The sequence below is a fragment of the Hippocampus bargibanti genome, linkage group LG05 (genome assembly GCF_051943395.1).
Source record: "Hippocampus bargibanti isolate YZ-2025 linkage group LG05, ASM5194339v1, whole genome shotgun sequence".
Classification (NCBI taxonomy): Eukaryota; Metazoa; Chordata; class Actinopteri; order Syngnathiformes; family Syngnathidae; genus Hippocampus; species Hippocampus bargibanti.
In genome coordinates, this window is record NC_142738.1 from 29,939,603 (window position 1) to 29,965,184 (window position 25,582).

General features: G+C 47.0%; 1 protein-coding gene across 5 annotated transcripts; it reads left to right on the forward strand.

Annotated features, from left to right (window-relative positions):
* The first annotated feature begins 109 nt into the window (after positions 1–109).
* On the forward strand, positions 110–23,218 carry LOC148898462 (bromodomain-containing protein 1-like). 5 transcript variants are annotated; one of them, XM_088995625.1, is made up of 12 exons: positions 110–449; positions 4,825–6,117; positions 8,268–8,427; positions 8,515–8,643; positions 9,602–9,730; positions 14,599–14,911; positions 15,273–15,767; positions 16,909–17,044; positions 17,153–17,283; positions 20,355–20,449; positions 20,659–20,834; positions 21,394–23,218. In XM_088995625.1, the coding sequence occupies exons 2-12, from the start codon at positions 4,826–4,828 to the stop codon at positions 21,566–21,568; spliced, it is 3,231 nt and encodes a 1,076-aa protein (XP_088851751.1). In that variant the 5' UTR covers positions 110–449; position 4,825; the 3' UTR covers positions 21,569–23,218. The 5 variants fall into 5 exon arrangements, with proteins under 5 accessions (XP_088851751.1, XP_088851753.1, XP_088851752.1 ...); XM_088995627.1 differs by having other exon boundaries at positions 20,659–20,783; XM_088995626.1 differs by having other exon boundaries at positions 16,912–17,044.
* Positions 23,219–25,582: the final 2,364 nt, after the last annotated feature.

The following is a 25,582-nucleotide window of genomic DNA, read 5'->3' on the forward strand; positions in this document are numbered from 1 at the left end:
GAAGGTCTTCCCTCTCAGGGTTACTTTTGAGAGTTGCACACACCACCAGTGCGTCGGGAAACAGGAAATGTCTTGACTGATCCACTTCCTGGTTTGCGTTCGGACGTGACGTCACGACGCACGGTACTAGCAGCCGCCTTGTTGTTGGGGGGGACAGAGAAAGCAGCTCTACGAGTCTGCGCGACCCGACCACCGCAACCTTCGCGAGTCGTCCCGGCCCGCAGTGAGCCCGGAACGGCCTCGACGCGTCCTTCTATCGCCCTGGATACTTTGCGAACGAGCTGCTCGCGTCACCCTCGGTTCCGCAGCGAGCTCCGGCTGAATGCGGATTTAAGCCAGCGGCCACTTGGGCTCCGCAGACCTCGACGCTTTTGGGCTCCGCGGGCCTCGCCGCCGACCGCCATTGCCAGCGGTCCTCCTGCTCAAGCCGAATTATTGTGACAAGCCAGGTAAATTCAAACCCGTCGGGGACCTTTTCGCCTTCGCCCTCCGTCGCCGAACTCCGGTGGTTGTCAAACGCGAACGTTGACGGTCGCGACGATGTGACAACTTGAAGCTTTAAAGCCCCCGTTGGTTGTCTTGTTGTTAGTCGCCATGTTTTCCTCCCCCTTTTGCTCCTTTTAGCAAGCGAGTCGTGGGGAGCGACGCTGACCGCGTGTGCGTGCGTTCGTCCAAGATGCGGTGGGGATTTTGGGGGGTGTTCCAGGCCTAGCAAACCTTCCAAATAACTCTCCGGGTCAAGCTTGACTTGAAACTAGACGTTTGCGCGCGACCGTCTCGTCAACCAACACTTGGCCGAGCGGACGTTAGTTAGCCGCGGCGGCTAACTGTCGCTTGTGGCCATCCGATCCAGAGGGGGCGGCTAGCGAGTAGCGACCCGGCGGAGGCTCGCCGGGATCGGCACGGAGCCGATGAGCTAACCGCCTCCTATTTTTCGTTCATTCGTCGAAAGACAGAGGGTCGACCCACTTCTGCTTGCTTTCTCACACAGTCAGCAGCGGTATGCGAACTTTCCACCATGGCATTCCCTCAAAGTAATCACAAGAGAGATGTGTTAAAATTAAACGTCTTTTACGCAGCTCTGCGGCCATTTTGGGACCGCGGGTTGTATTTGTTATGAATTGGGATTTCGGGGGACTGGGGGGGGCAAGACCGGTCGTCTGTCCAGTATGTTGTTATTAAGGTCGTGCACGAGAATGCCCTACACACTCGAGATGTCGAGTGAAACGACGGAACCACGTGACTGACTGACCAACCGAGTGATCGTCATCACGTTGACCGCCATCCTGGTCTTTCAAGCAGGCCACTTGTTTGTTGTGGTATGGTGGGAGGGCGCAAAAAAAACCCTTAGGAATGTCTTGCACAACTGCCCGAATTGGTCACAAACGTTTTCCTTCGACTGTCTGTGAAAATATTGAAGCCATGTCAAAACTTTATTGATAGTCTGTGTAAGCTCTCAGTCGTACAGGAGTGGTCCATCGATGAAAAGGTTTCTTCAGCCGTCATCTGTACTTTTTTTGAAGGTGTCGGACGTTTCGCTTCTTATCCAAGAAACTTTGTTAGCAAACTAAAGTCTTACTGGTAGTTTAGGCCCTATATATATATATATATATATATATATATATATATATATATATATATATATATATATATATATATATATATATATATATATATATATATATATATATATATCCCTACTGTCCAGGCATGGCGGTGCCGGACTCTGCTATGATAGGTCCCTGCTCTCAGGCTGGGGGGAGCAGAGGACTACCCACTGCAGCTGATCCACTGATATTTCCTGTCGTTCTGACTAACGACTGGCCTGATTGCCCCATTTCGACCGGTATCACCTCATCAATACAGTGACACCTCAGCTTACAAACTTAATGGGACTGAATGAGAGTTTTGAAAGGCTGTCATAAATTAAATGTATTATTATTATTAATTGGTTCCCAGAAAGTGTGTGAAAGGCGAAAAGTTCATCTGCTGAACATTTATTTCCCATAAGAAACCATTAAAATTTTAAATAATCAGTTTCCAGGTCCCCATAAAACAGAATTTTCTACAAAATAAGCCTTAAAACTACACAAAATATACCTTGGTTTATGTATAATAACTGTGCTATTGTATTGCCATTAAAGAAATAAACTGTACTGTCTAATCAGTGGTTTGATTGACCTTCTGTGATGGTTGTTGATGTAGTTGCCTCTTGATGATACCCGAGTGAAGTTGACATGCTTTCTCAGCGATAATACCCTCACTCACACTGTCCCCTACCAGCTGCTTTTTGTTAATCCAAATCAACAGAAGTTTTTCAACCTTTTCTATTGCTTGAGACCGTTGCTGAGACAACACCGAAGCACCCTTAGCCACACGTAGCAACTTGGCGTACTCGTACCGGGATGCTAACTCACACAAACGCGCACCTCGTTGGTGTTTTTCGATGATCTCCTTCTTCTGCTCGACCGTCATTTTCTTTTGTGTCCTCTTCGGCTTAACACTATCCTGTGGTGGTGTCTTTTTCGCTCCCATAATTGAAAAGCACTCCACTCGATAACAAACCACGGTCGCACTCAAAGAAAGGGGGTGCCGAAAACTAGTCCACCAGCCACCGTGGCGCTGTGTGGTTTGGTTCGTCCACAGAAAACTAGTTTGTTTGCCAACATATTCTCGCAAATTTAAGGTTCGTAAGGCGAAAAGTTCGTAAGCTAGCGATCGAGATAGCCAGCTCTCTTTCTATTCAGCGGGTTGCCTCATCACTTCAATCACAGGTGTCCAAGTCAAGGCCCGGGGGCCAAATCTAGCCCGTCACATCATTTTATTTGGCCCGCCAAAGCAAATATAATTCCACGCTCATATATCGAGCTCGCAAGTGAGCTAGCTAGCGACTGACACCCTTGACATAGGCAATGATTGAGATGTTTCTGAGGCGGCGTTGACTCTTCACCGTGATTCCGACTGTATTTGAATGATCCAATCGAAATTGCCACTGATTGATTTCTTTTGATCGCAAAGTTCCTGCAGGAAGAACTGTCGCAAGCGTACAAAGCCGCCAACGGATGAGGTGTGTGTAAAAGCGCCATTGGCAAAGCAGGACGATCAGGTTGCGGGTTCGGACAGGATTTCCTGTTCAGCTGAGAGAAAAGCAAGCACAGCGAATTTCTGCTCATTGTCATCCGGGCGTCACGAAAAGCTGTTGCTACAGTGACCCAAAATCACACACCCTTTGGTGCTCCTCCAACAGGCCTGTGCCGTTCAAGTCACATGGCCGAATGCCAATGCGGGTAACATCCGACTTACGACTGAGTTCCGTTCTGACCAAATTTTAGATGCTATAAAACGTTTTTCTGGTGTCAGTTAAAAAACAAAAAAAATGACGTCGGTTGTCCTTCAAAGTGTCCAAAAACTGCCACAAATCAGCTCGAAACTGGGGATTTTCAGAAAGTCCCGCCCCCATTTTGTGATGTCACACCAGGTCGTCTTGCCTTGCTCAAGAATCAAAACAATGGCTTCAGATTCGGAGAAGATGCTTTGTTGTTACTCATCCAGTTATGAATATGATTCAAATAGTTCTGAAGAGGAAAGCATAAATGTTTGCAATCGATTAAAGGAGTCCTCCCATATCAATTCGAGCCATCAATGACAGCAATGTAGTGTCCCAGAAAATGCACAATATGGCGCCGAACTCTGTTGGCTGATTTGTCTGCTGAATTTGTCAGCGAATATCAAATCGTTTTCTTGGTGCAACACACAACGATTCACCATCGTGTTATTTACGTTTTTTTCCTTCTAATTTCACCATCAACACGACGTTTTCAGACCAAACAAAGTACTGCAAAATGCATTGTGTGTCCTTTCTCGGTCAGGGGCGTTCCTTGCGTGACGTGAGGACTCGTCACCAGCTCAAAAACAAGACTTCCGAAATATTCAGCGCGAGTCTTAAAACGTAAACTATAGCTATATGCGGTGGAATCTTTGTAACATACGCTCAGTAGAAGTCATTTGAAGTGATTTTACAAATTATGGACAAAACTTGTCCGAAGGTGTCTGTTGTCCTTTAAGGCTTATTTAGTTGAAAATTATGTTTTATGGGGACCTGGGAATGGATTATTCTCATTTTAATGGTTTCCTGTGGGAATTTAATGTTTGAAATACACACTTTTTGCCTTACACACACTTTCTGGGAACCAATTAAGTTTGTAAGCCAAGGTATCACTGTAGTCGAGACAACTTCTCCGGACGCATCGGTTGTCCTTTAAAACTACACACAATGTACCTTATTTTATGTATAATAAGTGTGCTATGGTATTGTAATGAAAGAAATAAACTGTACTGTACAATAAAGTCGTTTTATTGACATTTGTGATGGTCATTGATGGCTTTTTGCATAAAGTGTCTCAAGGAGCTCTGAGTTGTACATCTTGGAAGTTGCAACAGATGCAGGCAGACACACTAGAAACTTTATTAATAGCTGGTTCCCTTGCTTGTATGTTCTCGTCATATTGTACAGATGGCTTGTGCGGGTTATTTGCTTTCTGGCTGTCTAGCTAGCTAGCTCTCTATTTGCTAACTAGCTGCCTAGCTGTATATCGAGCAATTAGCTATCTATTAGCTAGCGAGCTAGCTTTCTATCTGTTTGAGTAACTTTCGGGTTGAGTGAATGCTGGTGCGTGTGGCTGCCGCTGCTCACCCACAGAAAAAAAAACGTATCCTGTGACCGTGAGAGTTTTGAAAGGCGCTTATAAATGAAATGTATTATTATTACATGTTTGTTTCTTCTTCTTTTTTTTTTTGCGGTGTTTTTCTGGTCTGGTTTGGCAGCATGAAGAAGAAAGGGCGTCAGCCTCGGGCGGCGGCGCCCAGGAGGGACCCGTCGCCCATCATGCCGTCGCCCAACCGCCAGACGCTGACCTACGCGCAGGCCCAGCGCATGGTGGAGCTGGAGGTGGACGGTCGCCTGCACCGGCTCAGCATCTACGACAAGATGGACGTCATTGGCGACGAGCACCCCACCGCGCAGGAGATCTTGGAGTGCAACAGCAACAAGGAGAACAGCCACCAGCAGCCCCACCGGGCACCGCTGCGCTCCGCCCGCCTCCAAGACAGCCGGCGCCGCAAGAGCGCGGCGCTGGCGCCCCCGCCCGCCCAAGCCCGCCCCCCGCCGCCCCAGCCCAGGGTGCGCACGGTGGAGTACCACCTGCCGGCCGTGCCCCGCCGCCCGGCCGCCTACTACGCCTACGCCGAGCGCTCGGCCGAGGAGCTGGACGATGAGGTGGAGTACGACATGGACGAGGAGGACTACGCCTGGCTGGAGCTGCTCAACCACAAGCGGCGCAGCGACGGCATCAGCCAGGTCTCGCACCACCTCTTTGAGTTCCTCATGGACCGGCTGGAGAAGGAGTCGCTGGGCGGGGGCGCCGAACGGGTTCGCCCGCCGTCCGGCGAGGACGCCGTCTGCTGCGTGTGCGGCGACGATGGCGACGCCGTCCTCTTCTGCGACGCCTGCCGCATGGCCGTGCACCGGGCGTGCTACGGCGTGGCGCAGCCCCCCGCGGGCCGCTGGCTCTGCCGTCACTGCCGGCAGCGTCCGGCGCGGCCCGCCGACTGCCTGTTCTGCCCCAACCGGGGCGGCGCCCTGAAGAAGACGGAGGACGGGCGCTGGGGCCACGTGGCCTGCGCCCTGTGGGTGCCCGAGGTGGACTTCGCCGACGCCCTCCTGCTGGAGCCCATCCGCGGCCTGCGCCGCGTGCCGCCCGCCCGCTGGAAGCTCACCTGCTGCCTGTGCAAGGCCAAAGCGGCAGGCGCCTGCATCCAGTGCGACCGCCCCAACTGCTACGCCGCCTTCCACGTCAGCTGCGCCCAGAAGGCCGGCCTTTTCCTGAAGATGGAGCCCGCGGGGGCGCCGCCGGGGGCTTACGCTGTCAAGAAGACGGCCTTCTGCCGCAGCCACACGCCCCGCGGCGCCGAGCGCCGCCCGCTGCGCGTCTACGAGGAGCCGCGCGGCGAGCGGCGTGACAAGGCCTGGCGTCGGAAGCGCCGCAAGCGGCCCGAGTCGCCCCCCTGGCCCGAAAGTCGCGCCGCGTCCCACGCCGGGCCCAGCATCACCTCCTCCAGGTAGGCGGATGAGAATCGCACCAAATACGTCGCCACACGACCCACAACGACACAAAGTGACAAACAAACAACAGTTTTCGGTCCGTTACAAATTGTGGTATTTGCTATCCGTTAGCTAGCTAGCTGTTAGCTGGCTAGCTGTTGGCTATCTGGCTATCTATTAGCTATTTATTAGCTATCCATTAGCTAGCTGGCTAGCTATTGGCGTCTAGCTGGCCACACGACCCACAACGACACAAAGTGACAGACAAAAACAGTTTTCGGTCCGTTACAAATTGTTGTATTAGCTATCCGTTAGCTAGCTAGCTAGTTGTTCAACCCCAATTTCAACATACGAATTGTGATATCCGAACAACGTAGAAGGCAATCGTGGCTGTGGGGGACAATCCAACAAGCAACTCCTTCATGTCGCAGAATGCTATATCAACGTAAGTAATGTAAACGTTGCAGTTTTCGTTTTCCATACATGTATTTAATAGTGTTGTATTCAGATATCTTTATCGCTTGCAAGAATCACTGTTTTTCTTATGTTTGTACATGCTGAAGTTCGTGGTTTCTCTCGTGTGTACAATGTCGAGTGCTACTCAGAGTCACGATTGCGACAGTGCGTTATAAAAATAATCAATGATGTTTTTATTTAATGCATACGTTTATTTTTCACTTCACTCCAGTACAAAAGCATGCTAGATACGCAATCCATGAACTCAAGGAGAAAATGACATGCCATATCAAAGATTCCCCATTTAGTGCCCCCTTTTAATGCAGTTTGGCGCAGGATCGGCTATATCGATAGTCCGGTTATATCGCTATCTTTTCAGACTCCACAGAATATCGATATAACGAGACTTTACATAGAAAGCTAGCTAGCTAGTCAGTAGATAGCCAGATAGATAGATAGCTAATAAATGGCTAGCTTGATAGATTTCTAATAGATAGCTAGCTAGGTAGCCGATAGACAGAAATAAATAGCTAGCTAGATAGCCAACTACATAGATAGCTTGCTTGATAGATAGCTAATAGATAGCCAGCTAGATAACCGGCTAGGTAGCTGGATAGCTAATAGACAGAAAATAGATAGCGAGATAGCCAGCAAGTCAGTCAGCCGGCTAATAGACAGCAAAAAGATAGCTAGCTAGATAGATAACTATTAAATAGCTGGCTTGATAGATAACAAGCTAGGTTGCGAGATAGCTAATAGACAGCAAATAAATAGCTAGTTAGTTAGCCAGCTAAATAGCTAGCTACTAAATAGCTAGCTTGATAACCAGCTAGGTAGCTAGATAGCTAATAGACAGAAAATAGATAGCTACCTAGATAACCAGCTAGTCAGGTAGATAGCTAATAGCTACCTAGATAGCCAGCTAGTCAGTTAGATAGCTAATAGCTACCTAGATAGCCAGCTAGTCAGTTAGATAGCTAATAGCTAGCTAGATAGCCAGCTGGGTAACAGACAGCAAATAGATAGCTAGCTTGATAGCAAGCTAGTCAGTGAGCCGGCTAATAAGCATCAAATAGATAACTAGCTAGCCAGCTGGTCAGTCAGCCGGCTAATAGACAGCAAATAGCTAACTAGATAGCGAGCGAGTCAGTTAGATAGCTAATAGATACCAAGCTATATAGCCAGCTAGTCAGTCAGCCGGCTAATAGACAGCAAATAGATAACCAGCTAATCAGTCAGTCAGCTAATAGACAGCGTATAGATAACCAGCTAGTCAGTCAGCCAGCTAATAGACAGAAAATAGCTAGCTAGCTAGCCAGCTAGTCAGTCAGCCCGCTAATAGACAGCAAATAGATAGATTGCTCGATAGCCAGCTAGTCAGTCAGCTGGCTAATAAACAGCAAATAGATAGATAGCTAGATAGCCAGCTAGTCGGTCAGCCGGCCAATAGACAGCAAATAGATAGCTAGCTAGATAGCCAGCTAGTCAGTTAGGTAGCTAATAGACAGCAAATAGATAGCCGGGTAGTCAGTCAGCCGGCTAATAAATAGCTAGCAAGATAGCCAGCTAGCTAGTTAGATAGCTAATAGACTGCGTTTAAGTTCCCTCAGTTAGGACGAGAAGCCCCTTTTTGGTTGTAAACTGAGGCATCGAAAACACAAAACTTTTGGTTGAGAACCGAGATGATGTAATTTACCCTTTGTGGCTTCAGCCTGGACACCATCCTGAACCAGGTGGCGGTCCAGAGGAAGCGTCTCTTTGTGGAGCGGGTTCTGAGCTACTGGGTCCTCAAGAGGCGGTCCAGGAACAACGTGCCGCTCATCCGCCGCCTGCAGGCCGACCCGCCCCAAACGCCCAAATCGGCGTCGCCGGTGAGCCGGCGTCGAGATATTCCTTCTCGGCTGTTCCGTTTGGATTTGCTCATTACGGCAACGGTTGGGGGGCGGGTCTTCCTTCAGGTTCCCGCGGAAACCAACCAGGCGCTGAAGGAGCAGCTGAAGGAGTGGCACAGACTCAGGCACGACCTGGAGCGAGCGCGCCTCCTCCTGGAGCTCATCAGGAAGAGGGAGAAGCTGAAGAGGGAGGAGGTACAGTGATACCCCGGCTTACGAACGCTTTAGCTAACGAACCTTTCGCCTTGTGAATGTTAAATTCGCGTGAATATAATCTTGGCATACAAACTATTTTTCGAGAAACACACGGAGCGACACAATGACTTGTGTGTCGTTCGTGAACGAGCCGGCTCTTGGAGCTCTTAACATGGAGCTGAAAATGGCAGCCGACTTTTTTTGTCCTCTATTTCCAGTCTTCGGTTAAAGCCGCACGTGATTGGTCAAGATCCGTGGTAGAGGAGGGAGGGGACACAGAAAAACACACACACACACACACACACGAAAGGGAGATGACAGAGCTTGAAATAAAAAAGTCAAAAGTGAAATGGTGAGAACATGGATAGAAAACAGTGAAATTTGGGCTCGTTTCAACTTTATTGATAGTTCAAAGGCAGAGTGTAGACTGCAAGGTTAAAATATCCCATCAATCAGGGTACACAAATAACCCACACAAGCCATCTGTATAATTTGAAGAGAACATACAAGCAAGGGAACCAGCTATTAATGAAGTTTCTAGTGTGTCAGCCTGCATCTGTTGCAATATCACAACTTCCAAGATGTACAACGCAGAGCTTGAGACACTTTATGCAAAAAGCTATCCATTCCATCAAGGCATCAACGACCATCACAACGGTCAATAAAATGACTTTATTGTACTCTACAGTTTATTTCTTTAATTACAATACCATAGCAGATTTATTAGCTATCTATCTCGTTATCTTATTTAGTTGAAAATTATGTTTTATGTGGACCTGGGAACGGATTATTCTCATTTTAATGGTTTCCTATGGGGAATTAATGTTTGGAATACACACTTTTCGCCTAACACACACTTTCTGGGAACCAATTAAGTTCGTAAGCCAAGCTATATTTGGTTTTTGGTTTGTTAAAGGTGAGTCGTGCTCACCCTTGCCTGCGTGCGCTTGGTTCCCAGATGAAGCTGCATCAGTCGGCGCTGGAGGTCCAGCTGACCCCTTTCAACATCCTCCTCCGGGCCGTGCTGGGCCAGCTGCAGCAGAAGGACCACTACAACGTCTTTGCTCTGCCCGTCAGCGCCAAGGAGGTCAGCCGGGGGGGTTATACAATGGGAGCATTTCTTGCGGGTGTGAGACCGAAGACAGATCGGATTTGTTTGTATATACAGTAAAGTCTCGTTATATCGATATCGGATATATCGATAGTCCCGGTTATATCGATACTATTTCTATGCACGCACGGAGAAAATTACATGCAAACAGGGTCGGATATATCGATAGTCCCGGTTATATCGAGATTTTTTCGGACTCCCTTGAATATCGATATAACGAGACTTTACTGTATATATATATATATATATGTGTATATATATATATATATATATATATATATATATATATATATATATATATATATATATATATATATATATATATATATATATATATATATATACACAGTGAGACCTCAACTTACAAACACCTCAACTTACAAACTTTTCGTCTTACAAACGTCAAATTTCTGAAAATTAAACCTTATAATAAGCACTATTTTCATAATACACACCCACCACGGCTGGCGGAGTGATCTTCGGCGGAAGCACACGCCCGAACAGCACCAGAGGTTAAGTTACCAACAGTCCTTATGGAAGGTGACTCTCCTTCCATAAGCCATCAACGACCATCAAAAAGGTCAATAAAACTTTATTTTACAGCACAGTTTATTTCTTTTACATTACAGTCGTCATGTAATGCGCCTCACTTTCCAAACAGCAATTCCCTTTGACCTCCAACGCCATTCCATCAAGCCATAAATGACCATCACAAATGTAAATAAAGTGACTTTATGATACAATGCAGTGTATTTCTTTCATTACAATACAATATCACATTTATTATACATAGAATAAGGTATGTTGTGTGTAGTTTTAAGACTTATTTAGTTGAAAAGTATATTTTATGGAAACCCGGGAACGGATTATTCCCATTTTAATCAGAATACCTTTATTCGTCCCGCAATGGGGAAATTTGCAGTCCACAGCAGCAATTGAAGAGGGATGGGGTTGGGGTGGGAGTGAAAGGATAGAAAACAAGATATTCTAAGCATAACAAAATAAAAATGTCAACTGTATACTGTGCAAATGTAGATGTGCAAAAACCGTTCTATAAACAAGACTGTACATAGTGCAGAATCAAGAGATGCATTAAGATATATTGCAACAACCCATATTTACAAGTGTCCAGTTTTTTTTTTTTTTTTTTTTTTTTTTTTTTTTTTTTTTTTTTCACATGTGATCATTGGGAATTGTGAAGCCTGACAGCAGTCGGTAGGAACGAGCGGCGGTACCTCTCCTTCTTGCAGCGCGGGTGTAATAGTCTCTGGCTAAAGGAGCTACCCAGAGCTGTCAGGATGGGCAGGAGGGGGTGGGAGGGGCTGTCCGTCATAGCTTTTAGTTTAGCTAGCGTCCGTCTGTTGCCCACCTCCTCAAGAGAGTCCAGCGAGCAGCCCACGACAGAACTGGCCCGCTTGACAAAGCGCTCCAGTCTTTTTCTGTCCCGGGTGGTGATGCTGCCTGACCAGCAGACAATGCCATAGTGGATGGCTGATGCCACCACAGAGTCATAGAAAGTCTTTAGGAGTGACCCCTGAACTCCAAAAGACCTCAGTTTCCTGAGGAGGAAGAGGCGACTCTGTCCCTTTTTGATTAGGGCATCCGTGTTTGTTGTCCAGTCCAGTTTATTGTTGAGAGTAACACCCAGGTACTTGTAGGAGGTCACCCTCTCAATGTCCGAACCCTGGATGTTCAATGGTGCAGGTGACGATTGTTTCCTGCAGAAATCCACCACCAGCTCCTTGGTTTTGCCAGTGTTGATCTGGAGGTGATTCTGCTGGCACCAGTCCACAAAGTCCTTTGTCAGTCCCCTGTACTCCCTATCGTCTCCCTCTGTAATGAGGCCGACAATAGCTGAGTCGTCAGAGAACTTCTGAAGGTGGCAGGTTGGGGTGTTGTAGTTGAAGTCCGAGGTGTAGAGGGTGAAGAGGAATGGAGCCAGGACTGTTCCCTGCGGTGCTCCGGTGCTGCAGAGAAGCCTGTCCGACTCACAGTTCTTTACCCTCACGTACTGTGGCCTGTTTGTGAGGTAGTCTGTAATCCAGGATGTGAGGTGATGGTCGACTCCGGCATGCTGCAGCTTGTCCCCCAGTAGACTGGGCTGGATGGTGTTGAAGGCACTGGAGAAATCGAAGAATGTGATCCTCACCGTGCTCCCAGCATTCTCCAGGTGCAGCAACGCCGTATGGAGGAGGTAGATGATGGCATCCTCCACACCGATGCTGGGCTGGTAGGCAAACTGCAGCGGGTCCAGCGATGAGCTTGCCAGCGGTCGCAGGTGGGCGAGGACGAGTCTCTCCAGCGTCTTCATCAGGTGAGACGTCAGCGCCACCGGTCTGTAGCTGTTGAGCTCTTTGGGGTTGGCAATCTTGGGCACTGGGACCAGGCATGACGTTTTCCACAGCTGTGGAACTCTGCCCAGCTTCAGGCTCAGGTTGAACAAGTGCTGGACAATGTCACACAGCTGGTCGGAGCAGGTCTTGAGGAGTCGGGAACTGATGTCATCCGGACCTGCTGCCTTCCTCACCTTCATCCTCCTCAGTTGGTTCCTCACCTGCGCAGTTGTGACAGACAGGCAGGAACCAGGAGGCAGAGTGGCGGCTGAGGGTGTGGCAACGGTTGGGAGGGCAGATGTTGGTTGTGGAAAGCTGGTCGTGAGAGGGGGCAGGGAGGCTAAGGCCACAGTGAGAGTTGGTGCAGGTGCAGCTACAGGTGAAGTTGACGGTGGGCCGGGGGCGGCTGGCGTCTTGTCAAACCGATTGAAAAAGCGGTTGAGTTCATCTGCCCAGTCCTTGTCTTTTTCGTTCAATGTCACTGGGCTTTTGTGGCCTGAGATGTTTTTCAGGCCCTTCCAGACACCAGCGACATTGCTGGCTTGCAGCTGCTCCTCCATTTTCATCCTGTAGGCCTTCTTCCCCTCTCTGATCTTCCTCCTCAGTTGGATCTGCACGGCCTTCAGTTCCTCTCTGTTGCCCGACACAAAAGCCCTTTTCTTCTCCTTCAGGAGGACTTTTATGTCGGGATTAATCCATGGTTTGTTGTTGGCAAAACACCGCACAGTCCTGGTGGGTACGGTGTTTTGTTCACAAAAGTTAATGTAGTCTGTGATGGTGTTGGTGAGTGAGTCAATGTCTTCCCCATGAATCTCAGTAAAGAGCTCCCACCTGGTTGAATCAAAACAGTCCCGCAGAGCTTCTTCAGCTTCTGTGGACCATCTTTTGATCGTGCGGGTCACAGCTGGTTGCCTCTGGACAAGGGGTTTGTACACAGGCTTGAGATAAACCATATTGTGGTCTGCTCTTCCGAGAGGGGGGAGGGGGGAGGGTTTGTATGCATCCTTGGCGTTTGAATAAAATAGGTCCAATATGTTATTGTCTCTGGTGGCACAAGTTACATACTGTGTGAATGTTGGGAGGGAGGATTTCAGGGAAATGTGATTGAAGTCCCCTGAGATGATAAACAAGGCGTTGGGGGACTGGGTTTGCAGCTTGTTTACAACAGATATGAGGGCATCGGAGGCAGCGCCGCCATTTGCCGTAGGGGGAATGTACGTCGTCACGGCTATGATGTGTGAGAATTCCCGTGGCAGGTAACGCGGCCGGAGGCTAACGGCTAGCAGCTCGATGTCCCGAGTGCAAAGTTTTTCCTTCACCGTGATGTGCCCAGGATTGCACCATTTGTCATTCACAAATACAGCAATCCCCCCTCCTTTCTGCTTACCGCTGCCTTCATTTCTGTCCGCTCGTACGAGTTGGAAGCCCTCCAACTCTGCGTGGGCGTCCGGAGTGATTGCCGAAAGCCATGTCTCCGTGACGAGTAGCAAGCTGGCTTCCCGGTACTCCCTCTGATGTCGCGTTAGCGCCGCCAGCTCGTCCATTTTATTTGGGAGCGATCTCACGTTCCCCATGATGACGGACGGGAGAACGTGTCGGTATTTCCTCGTTCTCTTCCGGCGATCTTTCCCGGCCCGACATCCTCGTTTCCTCCTCTTCAATTCATCGGGGATGTCTGGTGCGGCGGCCGCTAGTCCGCTATTAGCCCGCCACGCTAGTAGCTGGTCTCGACTGTAAACAATGGGATTCCGCGTGCGCGTGGATTCCCCGTTCACAGGAGCGATGAAAAAGTAAAAAATAACGGCGATGAGCAAAAGAAAAGATGCCCATCTCCTCTCCGTAGGTTTATGGAGCGATATGGTTATGGTTAATGGTTTCCTATGGGAATTTTTTTTTTGAGATACACACTTTTCGCCTTACACACTCTGTCTGGGAACCAATTAAGTTTGTAAGTTGAGGTCTCACTGTACATACGCACATATATATATATATATATATATATATATATATATATATATATATATATATATATATATATATATATATATATATATATATATACACATACGCACATGTATGTATACTGCATGAAACAGTTCTAGATGAAATAGGAGAGGATCAAAGCGTCCTTTTCAACAGTGGATCAGGGACGTCATGGTTTAAAATTGCATTCACAGTTTAGCTGAATCAGCTCTTTTATTATTTATCATTTTATTGATGGTTTTATTGTCCTTTTAGTTGTATAGTGTCCTTAGGTGCCTTGAAAGGCACTTGTAAAAGAAATGTATTATTATTATTATTTACTGCAGAACTGTAAAATGAATGAGTTTTTGTGCAGTTTCTGACTCTGGCGCACGTGGCTGCCACTGCTCACCCACAAAAAAACTTCCTGTGACTGTAAAGTGACCTTGAGAGTTTTGAAAGGCGCTTAGAAATGAAATTTATTATTGTTATTGTTGTTGTTGTTTTTATTGTTATTATACGCCATTCATGAATCGTAACCCCCCCCAGGTCCCGGACTACTTGGACCACATCGCGCAGCCCATGGACTTCTCCACCATGAGGGCACGCGTGGACGGCCACGCCTACCGCAGCCTGGACCAGTTCCAGGCGGACTTTGAGCTGATTGTGGCCAACTGCATGAAGTACAACGCCAAGGAGACCTTCTTCTACAAGGCGGCCCAGAGGATGCAGGACCACGGCGGAGCCATCCTGCGCCGCGCCCGCAAGGAGGCCGACCGGATCGGCTTTGACTTTTCAAGCGGGCTGATGCTGCCCGCCGCGCCCAAAGCCCAGGCGCCGCCGCCCTTCGCCTGGGAGGACGGTAAGAAAGCTAGCTAGCTAGCTATTTTTTAAAAATGTATTTATTTGTTTTCAAGACAATATTTACGCAAATGCAGAGATGAGGACTTTGAGCCTGAGTCTTGATGCTATCTGTTAGCTAGCTAGCGTTCTATTTATTTGAGTTACGTCCGGGTTGAGTGAGCGCTGGCGCGCGTGGCTGCCGCTGCTCACCCAAAGAAAAAAAAACGTATCCTGTGACTGTATAGTGACCTTGAGAGTTTTGAAAGGCACTAATAAATGAAATGTATTATTATTATTATTATTATTATTATTATAAGAAAGACGATCGGCGCCGCGCCAACGGGGGCAAACTCTCACCCAGGGGGCACCTTTTCTCGCAGTGGACCGCCTGCTGAGCCCCTCCCACCGCCGCCTGGTGCCGCCGCAGGACCAGCTGAAGGAGCTCCTGGAGAAGCTGGACCTCAGCACGGCCATGAGGAGCAGCCCCTCCCGCAGCAAGAGACTCAAGCTGCTCAAGAAGACCATCGCCGAGGTCCGCCACCAGATGACCCTGGAAAAGTCGCCGCCGGACGCGCCCGGACCGCCGCCGGCACCGTCGGAAGCGCCGCCGGGAGACTCCACTTGCACCTCATCTACCTCAGGGAGCGCCCACAAGCTCAACGGCCATTTGCCGGCGGGTGGCGAGCGACGGGCCCACCCCGCCTTCCGCAAGTCCAAGAGTCCGCAGAAGCCGTTGCCGCCGCTGGGCGCCAAGACCTTCCTGTCGGTGGTCATCCCTCGTCTCGAGACGCTGCTCCTGCCCAAGAAGCGCCCGCGGAGCAGCAGCGTCGACGGCGACCAGGACGAGGCGCCGCCCGTCAAGCGTCCCGGCACAGGTACGGCATGGAAACGCCTTGTACAATGATACCTTGGCTTATGAACTTAATTGGTTGTAAAGCGAAAAGTGTGTATCCCAAAAATTCATTTCCCATAGGAAACCATTAAAATGAGAATAATCCGTTCCCAGGTCCCCATAAAACAGGGGTGTCAAAGTCATTTTTTTGCCGCGGGCCACATTCTAGTTATGGTTTCATCTCGAGGGCCGTTATGAATTTGGGGAACCCATTAGAATGTTTAAATCCCTTCAAATATTACATATAGAGCACACAGCAAATTAATGAATAACTCGTTTTCAAATCTGAAGTCAAGAATAATGACTTTTATTGTGGTTGACATCCAAAAATATGAAATTTTGGCAATCATCATGGAATTTAACAAGTTTGATTTGCTTTCGCGGGCCGAAAAAAATGATGTGGCGGGCCGGATTTGGCCCGCGGGCCTTGACTTTGACACCCGTGCCATAAAACATAATTTTCTAAGCCTTAAAACTACACAAAATATGCCTTATTTTATGTCTAATAAATGTGCTATGGTATTATAATTAAAGAAATAAACTGTACTGTATAATAGTCGTTTTATTGACCTTTGTGATGGTCGTTGATGGCTTGATCAGCATTTCGGTTTCATCAGCATTATGCATTTGATGAGGAACGTAGCCTTCTTCTTTCACCATCTTGAGGAATGATCCCTTGTAGGTGCTTTCTCTGCTATAATTTTACCTAGTTCCTCATCAATTGTGTTCTGTTTAGCTGGGTTGATAGCTTTTTGCATCAAGTGTACAGATGGCTTGTGCGGGTTATTTGTGGAGCCTGATTGATGGGATATTTTAACCTTGCGGTCTACACTCTACCTTTGAACGAGTCCAAATTTCTGGCTTTAACTGAAGACATGGGACGGGGAATAGAGGACATAAACAAGTCGGCTGCCATTTTCTTGTTAGAACGGGCTAGTTCGCGGACGACACATCACTCATCGTGGCGCTCCGTGTGTATCCCGAAAAATAGTTCAGATGCCAAGGTTAAATTTTCATCAATTTAACGTTAGTAAGTAAGGGTTTGTAAACCAAGATATCACTGTACGTGTTGGAAATCGCCCCTGAGCGGTCGCCGCGCTCACAAGCTGACTTGTGTCGGTCAGCAGGGCTCCACAACGGTTTTGTGCCAGGGCAGGACGACGACGGCGACGCCTCGCCGCCTCGACTGACGGAGCCTCGGCGCCGCTGCTCCTCAGAGTCCAGCATCTCCTCGGGCGCCGGCGCCCTCTCACTTGCCAGGTGGCCGTCCGCCCGTCCGTCCGTCCTCTTTTGTCCTTGCTGTCCTCCAAATGCCGTTATCATACCGTGTGTGGATCTGCAATTGGATTTTTTTTGTTTCCTTTTCAGCGCAGCGCCGGTCGGCAAAAATGCCGACGGGCGAACGGCGCCCGTTCGAGGCCGCACAGGGGGCGACAAAAGCAATCCTCCGTCTTGCGCCCAAAACGGAGACTTGGGCCACGCCCTCAAGGTCTCGTCAGGTGATTGCTCGCCTCGTTCCTCCAATTTCTTGGGACAAATTGTCGCGTATGTCACACCACTCGGGCTTACAACGCAGAGTCTCAGCTTTGTTCTCGCAACCCTTCATAGGACAGGTGTCCAAGTGGAGGCCCGGGGGCCAAATCTGGCCCGCCACATTGTTTTATTCAGCCCGCCAAAGCAAATCCAACTTGTGAAATTCCATGTTTCTTCATCAAGCTCGCTAGCAAACGTGCTAGCTAACGAAAGAGCGAGCTAGAGAACTTTCAATTCAGTTAGCTGGCTAATCCCTTCGATCACAGTTGTCAAAATCCGGGTCCTGGGGCCAAATCTGGCCCCGCTACATCATTTTATTCGGCCCGCCAAAGCAAATCAAACTTGCGAAATTTTATGATGCTTGCTGAAGTCGCAACCAAAATTAAAACGTCTCCAATGTAAACCACAATAACAATCATTATTGTTGACTCCTAATTTGAAAATAGTTATTCATTCATTTGTTGCATGTCAATGTGGAGGGGATGAAACATTCTAACAACTTCCCCAATTTTAGACCCAAACCCACTGCAACAAAATGACTCTGGCAACCCTGCTTAACTCATTGACTGCCAGACGATGTGCAAAAATGTATTCAGTCCAGTGCCAGGGTTTTTGTCATTGTCACTCCAATTGCAAGACCCACAAAATATTGAGTTTTCGGACGACATCGACATCCAATGCAGCGTAAGAAACCTTAGGCGCAAAAAGAGTTAATTCCTAAGTGATATGTGGCTGAAGTTATCTGAGCTTAAAATGGAGGCAGATGTACAAAATACAACACAAAGCATATTCAGGTAACATCCGACTTACGACCGCCCGTACTTATGACCACGACCTCCAGACAATTTTTTTTAACATTTTAATTCTAGGCCTGGCACCGCAACGCGCTAGCAGGACGGCAACACGTACAACAATTTTGGCCAGCCAGCATGTCACTCGCGTGCAGCAATCGACCGTGTGATTGCACAAGTGGGGGAAGTTTGCGAGTCATTTAGCCTCCGAGTCTCTTTTCAACATTTTGAATGGATTTCGACTTACAACCGTTTGGTCGGAACAGAACTCGGTCGTAAGTCGGATGTTACCTGTATATTGATTTCTAAAGGGCTTTTTCAACAGCTGAACCTGGAACAAAACACTAACACGGAAAAAAGATAAATGCCGCCCCCTGGTGGAAGGAAAAAAAACCATTGCCAGAGGTCTGGCCAGTGCTCTATCGGCACCCAAGCAAGAAAAAAAAAACGAACTAATTTGGGAATGGCACTCTTCGTCAAGAGTTAATTCCTAAGTTATGTGTGGCTGGAGTTATCTGAGCTTGTAATGATGGCAGGTGTCCAAAATATAATGCAATACATCCATATTGCTTTATTACGCGCTTTAATAATAATAATAATAATAATAATAATAATAATACATTTAATTTCTAAGTGCCTTTCAAAACTCTCAAGGTCACTTTACAGTCATAGGATCAGTTTTTCTGTGGGTGAGCACGGCGCAGCCACATGCGCCAGCGTTCACTCAACCCGGAAGTAACTCAAATAGATAGAAAGCTAGGTAGCTAGCTAACAGATAGCTAATAATAATACATTGTATTTCGAAGTGGTTTCAAAACTCAAGGTCACTTTACAGTCACACGATCAATTTTTATGCGGGTAAGCAGCGGCAGCCACCTGTGCCAGCGTTCACTCAACCCGGAAATAACTCAAATTGATAGAAAGCTAGCTAGCTAATAGATAGCTAACACAGTAGATAGCGAGCTAGATAGCTAGGCAGCCAGCAAGACCGCTATTAGATAGCTATCTAGATAGATAGCCACTAGACCACTAATAGATAGCTAATAGATAACTAACAGACAGCAAATAAATAGCTAGGTACGTAGCTTAATAGCTAGCTTGATTGTCATAATTTATGATGTCACAGGAACCCGAACCATGAATTGTTTTCGAAGTTTTCAAAGTAAAGAACTATTTAAACCAATAAGGATAGAATGTACACCGAAGGGCTGCTGGGGTTTGGCGAGGCGGCATTTTGGACCAACTGGAGATGCTTAAAGGACAACCGACGTCTCCGGACAAGTTGTGTCCATAATTTGTAAAATGTCTTCCGATGACTTCTACTGAGCGTATTTTAACAAGATTCCACCGCATATAGCAATATTTTACGTTTAGAACTTGCGCTGAATATTCCGGAAGTCTTGATTTGGAGTTGGTGACGAGTCCGTACGTGACGTCACTGAAGGAACGCCCCTGACCGAAAAAAGGACACATTGTAGCAGTCCTTCCATCACGTCAATGCATTTTGCTGTACTTTGGTCTGAAAATGTCATGTAGGACCAAAAAGAGGCAGAAGAGGGCGACAAAGCTCCATGTAAGGAATTTATCAGCCTGTGGAAACGGGCTGATTAATTCCTTACACGGCTTTGTCGCCATTTTCTGCCTTTTTTGGGTGCGACGTTTCCCACCCCTGATGCCTCAAAATGGCACGGGATAAATTCTTTAATCGATTGCAAACATGTATGCTTTCTTCTTCGGAACTATTTGAATCATATTCATAACTGGATGAGTAACAAGAAAGCCGAATCTGAAGTTATTGTTTTGATTCTCCAGCAAGGCAAGACGTCTTGGCGTGATGTCACGAACAAGGGGGCGGGACTTTCTGAAACTGGCCACTTCCGGGTTCAAATTGAAGTACTTTTTAGACACTTGAAGTCATTTTTATTGGTGTTTTGCATTTGACTAAAAATATCGTACTGCGTGTTTTGGGTATTTTAGATGCTATAAAACGTTTTTTTTTTTCTTCTGATGTCAGTTAGGAAACAAAAAAAGTGACGTCGGTTGTCCTTTAATGGAGGATGGGCGTCAAGTGCGTCGCACATGTGTCAAAGGCACGGACGACATTTTCAAAATTGTCATCGGAGAAAAAAAGCTTGACTGAAACTATTTTTTTTCGGGGAATAACGAACTATCCAAATTGCCGCGTCGAGTTCCGATGGCGAACGTTTCAATCGGGTGTTTGTCATTCACTTGTGTTGTTCCTGTAGAGGCGTGGAAGCCCTCGGCCGCCCCCCCCTTTGTCGCCGAGCCTCTTAAGCTAGTTTGGGCTAAATGTAGCGGCTATCCTTCCTATCCCGCGCTGGTGAGTGACTTGTCTTGTCATTTAGCCATCAGCCCCACCCTGCGTGCCATCGTGCGTGCTTGTGATTGGTCGCCCTGCAGGGGGGGTGGGGCTTGGGGAGACGCTAGGCTCACGCGCTGCATTTGCATGGCTGTGACTCCAGACGTGGACGTCCCCCTTGATGGAACGGCGCCGCGCTCACCCCCCCCTCGTCGTGTTCTTTGCCGCAGATCATGGAGCCGCCGAGGGTGAGGCGGGCGGCGGCGAGCCGGCGCACCGGGGCGGCCCCGATGGAGGCGCCGCTTCCCCGCCCCCCGCGGGACGTGCTGCGAGCCGGCGAGCAGATGCAGTTCAGGTCCGCAGAGAAACTCTTCCTCGTCCACTTCTTCGACAGCAAGCGCAGCTGGTGAGGCGCAAAAACGGACGCCTCTCGTTTGTGGGGATTTCTTGCAACTCGCAGTTGTCCAAGTCGAGGCCTGGGGGGTCAAATATGGCCCGCTACATCATTTTATTCGGCCCACAAAAGCAAATCAAACTTGTGAAATTCCATGCTCATCTATCGAGATAGCTAGCGGAGTCGGCTAGCGCGCTAGCTAGCGATGGAGCCGGCTAGCACGCCAACTAGCGAACGAGCCAGCTAGCACGCTAGCTAGCGAACGAGCTCGCTTTCTTTCTATTCATCTAGCTGGCTAATCTCTTCAATATATTGAAGGTATTTGGTGTCAAATTTAAGGCCCGGGGGCCAAATCTGGCCCGCCACATCATTTTATTCGGCCCACAAAAAGCAAATCAAACTTGTGAAATTCCATGCTCGTCTATCGGGCTAGCTAGCTAGTGATCAAGCTAGCTAGTTTTGAGTAAGCAAATCTGCTTGCTCAAATCCCAAAAAATGAGTTTGATACTGAGCTAACTGGAGACGCAATGCTAATGGAATCCGTACCCCCCCCTCCCCTGTTTCCATTCAGGCAATGGCTTCCTAGATCCAAGATGTCTCCGTTCGGCGTGGATCACAGTCTGGACCGCGTCAAGCTGCTGGAGTCTCGCCGCTTGCGCCTGCAGAAGTCCGTGCGGCGAGCCTTCGAGCAGGCCATGAAGCACCTCGGCGACGGAGGCGGGAGGGCGGCGGACTGGCACAGTTGAGCTCCCTGGTCGCTTTTGGTTTGTTTCGACACCTATGCAAACGCCAACACTTTGGAGACGGACGGGGGCGTCAACCAATGACGTGGCCATCAAACCGACCATCTCACGTGCTGCAACTATCGAAACTGCCACCAAGACTGTATGTGTGTGGATGAGGTCCTTGTTCAGGTCCTGACTTGACCCTAATTTATTCATGACGATGGCCGCTGCCATCTTGTGGTGCTATTTTAGTCTTACAGTGATACCCTAGCTTACGAGCGCTTTAGCTTAGGAACTTTTTGCCTGATGAACATTAAATTCGCGAGAGTAGAATTTTGGCATACCAACTAGTGTTCGGGAAACACGAAGCGCCACAATGGCTGGCGGACTAGTTTCACCCCTCCATTTCTTTGAGTGCAGACGTGGTTTGTTATCAAGTGGAGTACTTTATCTTTTTTGAGACCAAAAAGACCCCACCACATGCTAGTGTTAAGATGAAGAGGACACCTTCGAGCAGAACAAGGAGATCATCAAAAATCACCGACGAGGTGTGCGTTTGTGTGACTTAGCGTCCCAGTAACCAGTATGCTAAGTCGACCATTGCTACACGTGGCTAAAAGTGTTTCCGGGTTGTCTAAGCAACGGTCTCAGGCAATAGAAGAGGTTGAAAAACCTCTGTTGATTTGGATTAACGGAAAGCAGCTAGCAGGGGACAGTGCGAGTGAGGGTATTATCGCCGAGAAAGCACTGCAACTTCACCAAGCGGCAACTACATCGACTATCACAAAGGTTAATATAACCACTTAATTATATAGTCATTTATTTCTTTAATTACAGTACAGTAGCATGTTTATTATACATAAAATAAGATATAATTTAGTCATAATAATAATACATTTAATTTCTAAGCGCCTTAAAACTCAAGGACACAGTCACACGATAAGAATTTGTGTAGTTTTAAAGCTTGTTTCGTAGAAAATTGTTTTGTGGGAACCTGGAAACGGATTATTCTCATTTTTAATGGTTTCCTATGGGAAATTAATGTTTGGAAGACACTTTTCGCCTTACACACACTTTCTGGGAACCAATTAAGTTCGTAAGCTGAGGTATCACTGTATCCGTTTTGGTTTCTTTTTTACTTTTTTTAAGTTATTGATTTATCAAGCTCCAACTTCTTGGCATTCTTTTTGTTTTTATAAAATCTGTTTTTACATATTTACATGTACATATTTATGTAAAAAGCTCATTGCCTGAACTGGGGCAAAACCCACTCAAAAAAAAAAGCCACATCACAACGTTTGGATTTTTTTGTTTGTTTTTCGTTTTATTTTGGGATTTGTGTGCGTGTGCGCGCAAGCAGAATGTGCCTGTGTATTTATTGTGAAGCAGATCATATGTCAATATTAATGTATATGAATGACTTGGTAGGTGACCGTGATGGAGAGGGGGCACATTTCCTGCTAGGCGCAAACTATGTTTTGTTTTGGCGGGGTGTAACGCCGGGAGGGGCGTGCGTGTGCACGTGTAAGTTAATGTGTCAACATTGTTTTTGTACTTTAGCTCTGGGAATTAAACATTGTAGCTAACGGGAGCGGAAAGACAGCCGCTATGTCGGCTTGTTTTTTTTTTTTTATACTAAAACACTGAAAAATTAAAATCTTATTGAATCACTGATGTATGAAAATATGTCTGAAGTTTATTTACATGATACATTTGACAGTGGAGTCCCCTTATTTTTCTTTTATAATAATACATTTAATTTCTAAGCGCCTTTCCAAACTCTCAAGGTCACTTTACAGTCGCAGGATAAGAACTTTTTTTGTATGTGTGTGTGTGCGGGTCAGCTATTCACGCCAGCGTTCACTCTACCCGGAAGTAACACAGCAGCATGTTATGAAAGGAAAGAAAGAAGTAGAAAATAAAACACAAGGGGCTGCTGGAAAGGCAGCCACTCGTGCCGCCATCTTGAAGTAAAAAAACTAAACTCAATAAGAAATACCTGGAGTTTGGCAACCGTTATCTCAGGGATTAGCCAGCTAACTGAATTGAAAGTTCGTTAGCTAGCTCATTCGCTAGCTAGCTCGTTTGCTAGCTAGCATGTTCGCTAGCTAGCTCGTTTGCTAGCTAGCATGTTCGCTGGCTCGTCTGTTCGCGAGCTAGCACGTTCGCTAGCTAGCTTGTTTGCTAGCTGGCTTGTTCGCTAGCTGGCTCGTTTGCTAGCTTTTTTTAACTGCAATGCATGACGATAATGGAATACCTGACAAAGTTGCTTTTTCACCACTTTTAATTAAATGAACCCATTTGGTTTTGAGCCGCAGGGCGCAGTATTTTGCTTTTTTCTTTTTAAAACACCAAAATAGAACAAAAAAAAAACCCGGATGACCGGCTTTGCATTGATGATACAGGCAGCCTTTTACGTACATCTGAAACAAAGCACGACTATGAGAATAGCCATGGAAATGCTGCCCCCTCCTGGAAGGGATAAAGCATTAAAATATAGTCTCCCCTGAACTGTAAATTAATAATAATAATAATAATAATAATAATCCATTTCATTTCTAAGCGCCTTTCAAAACTTAAAAGTTCACTTTACTAATGATGGGAATTCCGGCTCTTTTCAGAAAGCCGGTTCTTTTGGCCCATCTCTCTAAAAATATCCAGCTCCCAAATGGCTCCTCAGTTTGTTTGTTTGTTTTTTACTTAAATTAACTCCCAAAAATCATGTAAAATTGTGTGGAAAACTATTTTTTTACATGAGCAATTACTCATGTAAAAAATACGCTGTCAAATATTTGTATTTTATATGGCTTGATTTATATGTGCACAGAGAACATCCACTAACTTTGACTTTTCCTGTGGTTACTCTGGTCTGATGATCAGCTGTCACTAATTGCTTTTCATATTAATAATGCTATCATACCCACTAGTAAAAATATAATAATAACAGCATAATGTGATAGCATTTGTCCACCTGTCTACCCTAATCCCTCCTCCTCGCGACTGCGTGTGTCTGCAATTCTTCCCTCCCTCCTCTACCACGGATATCGGCTCCCATTTCCGCCTCCTTCTTAGGAACCGTCTCTCTTCGTTCACTTCAAAGATCGGCTCAAAGAACCGGCTCGTTCGCGAACAACACATCACTACTGACTTGACAGTCACAGGATAAGTTTTTTTGTGGGTGAGCAGCGGCAGCCACACGTGCCAACGTTCACTCAACCTGGAAGTCACTCAAATAGATAGAAAGATAGCTGGCTAATAGATCGCTAATAATAAATTTTATATATAAGCACTTTTCAAAACTGTCAAGGTCACTTTACAGTTACAGGATAAATTAGCTAGCTAGCTAATAGATAGATAGCTTGAGAGCTAATAGCGCTCAACCTGGTAGTAACTCAAATAGATAGAAAGCTAGCTATCTACCTAATAGATAGCTAATAATAATACATTTAATGTATAAGCGCTTTTCAAAACTCTCAAGGTCACTTTACAGTTACAGGATAAGTTAGCTAGCTAATAGTGATGAGTCCAGCGACACCGAGGCGTCGATGAGTGCGCTGAGCCTCCAGGGAAAAACCCCATGTCGGTGCGTGTACCGCTTTAAGACAGTCACGTGACCACTACCGGAAACGTGTCGACACAGCGGTCGCGCGCCAAACTGTGTTTATAACAGGATGGACGCTCAAACAAGCAGCAAGTTATTGGCGCGTTACTCTGCGTTAAAAATCCGCAAGATGGAAGACGTCACTGATAAACGCAAGTCTTCTGGCCGTGTCGGACCATTTCGATCTTGTCCGTGAAAATAAGGTATTGTTTTATGTTGTTCTAGACCCCAGATACAAATCACGACAGTTCTGTAGTTCCTCCCGGTGTACAGAAGCAGTCACGAGGCTGCGTTCAGAATGCCAGGACCTTATTCACTGCTGACTCAAACGCCATCAGGTTCTTTATCATTCTGTCATTTTTATTTCTGGAAAATGCGCTAAAAGTCATTTTTACATTTTTTTTTCAGACGACCAGTGGCAGCACTTCGACCGT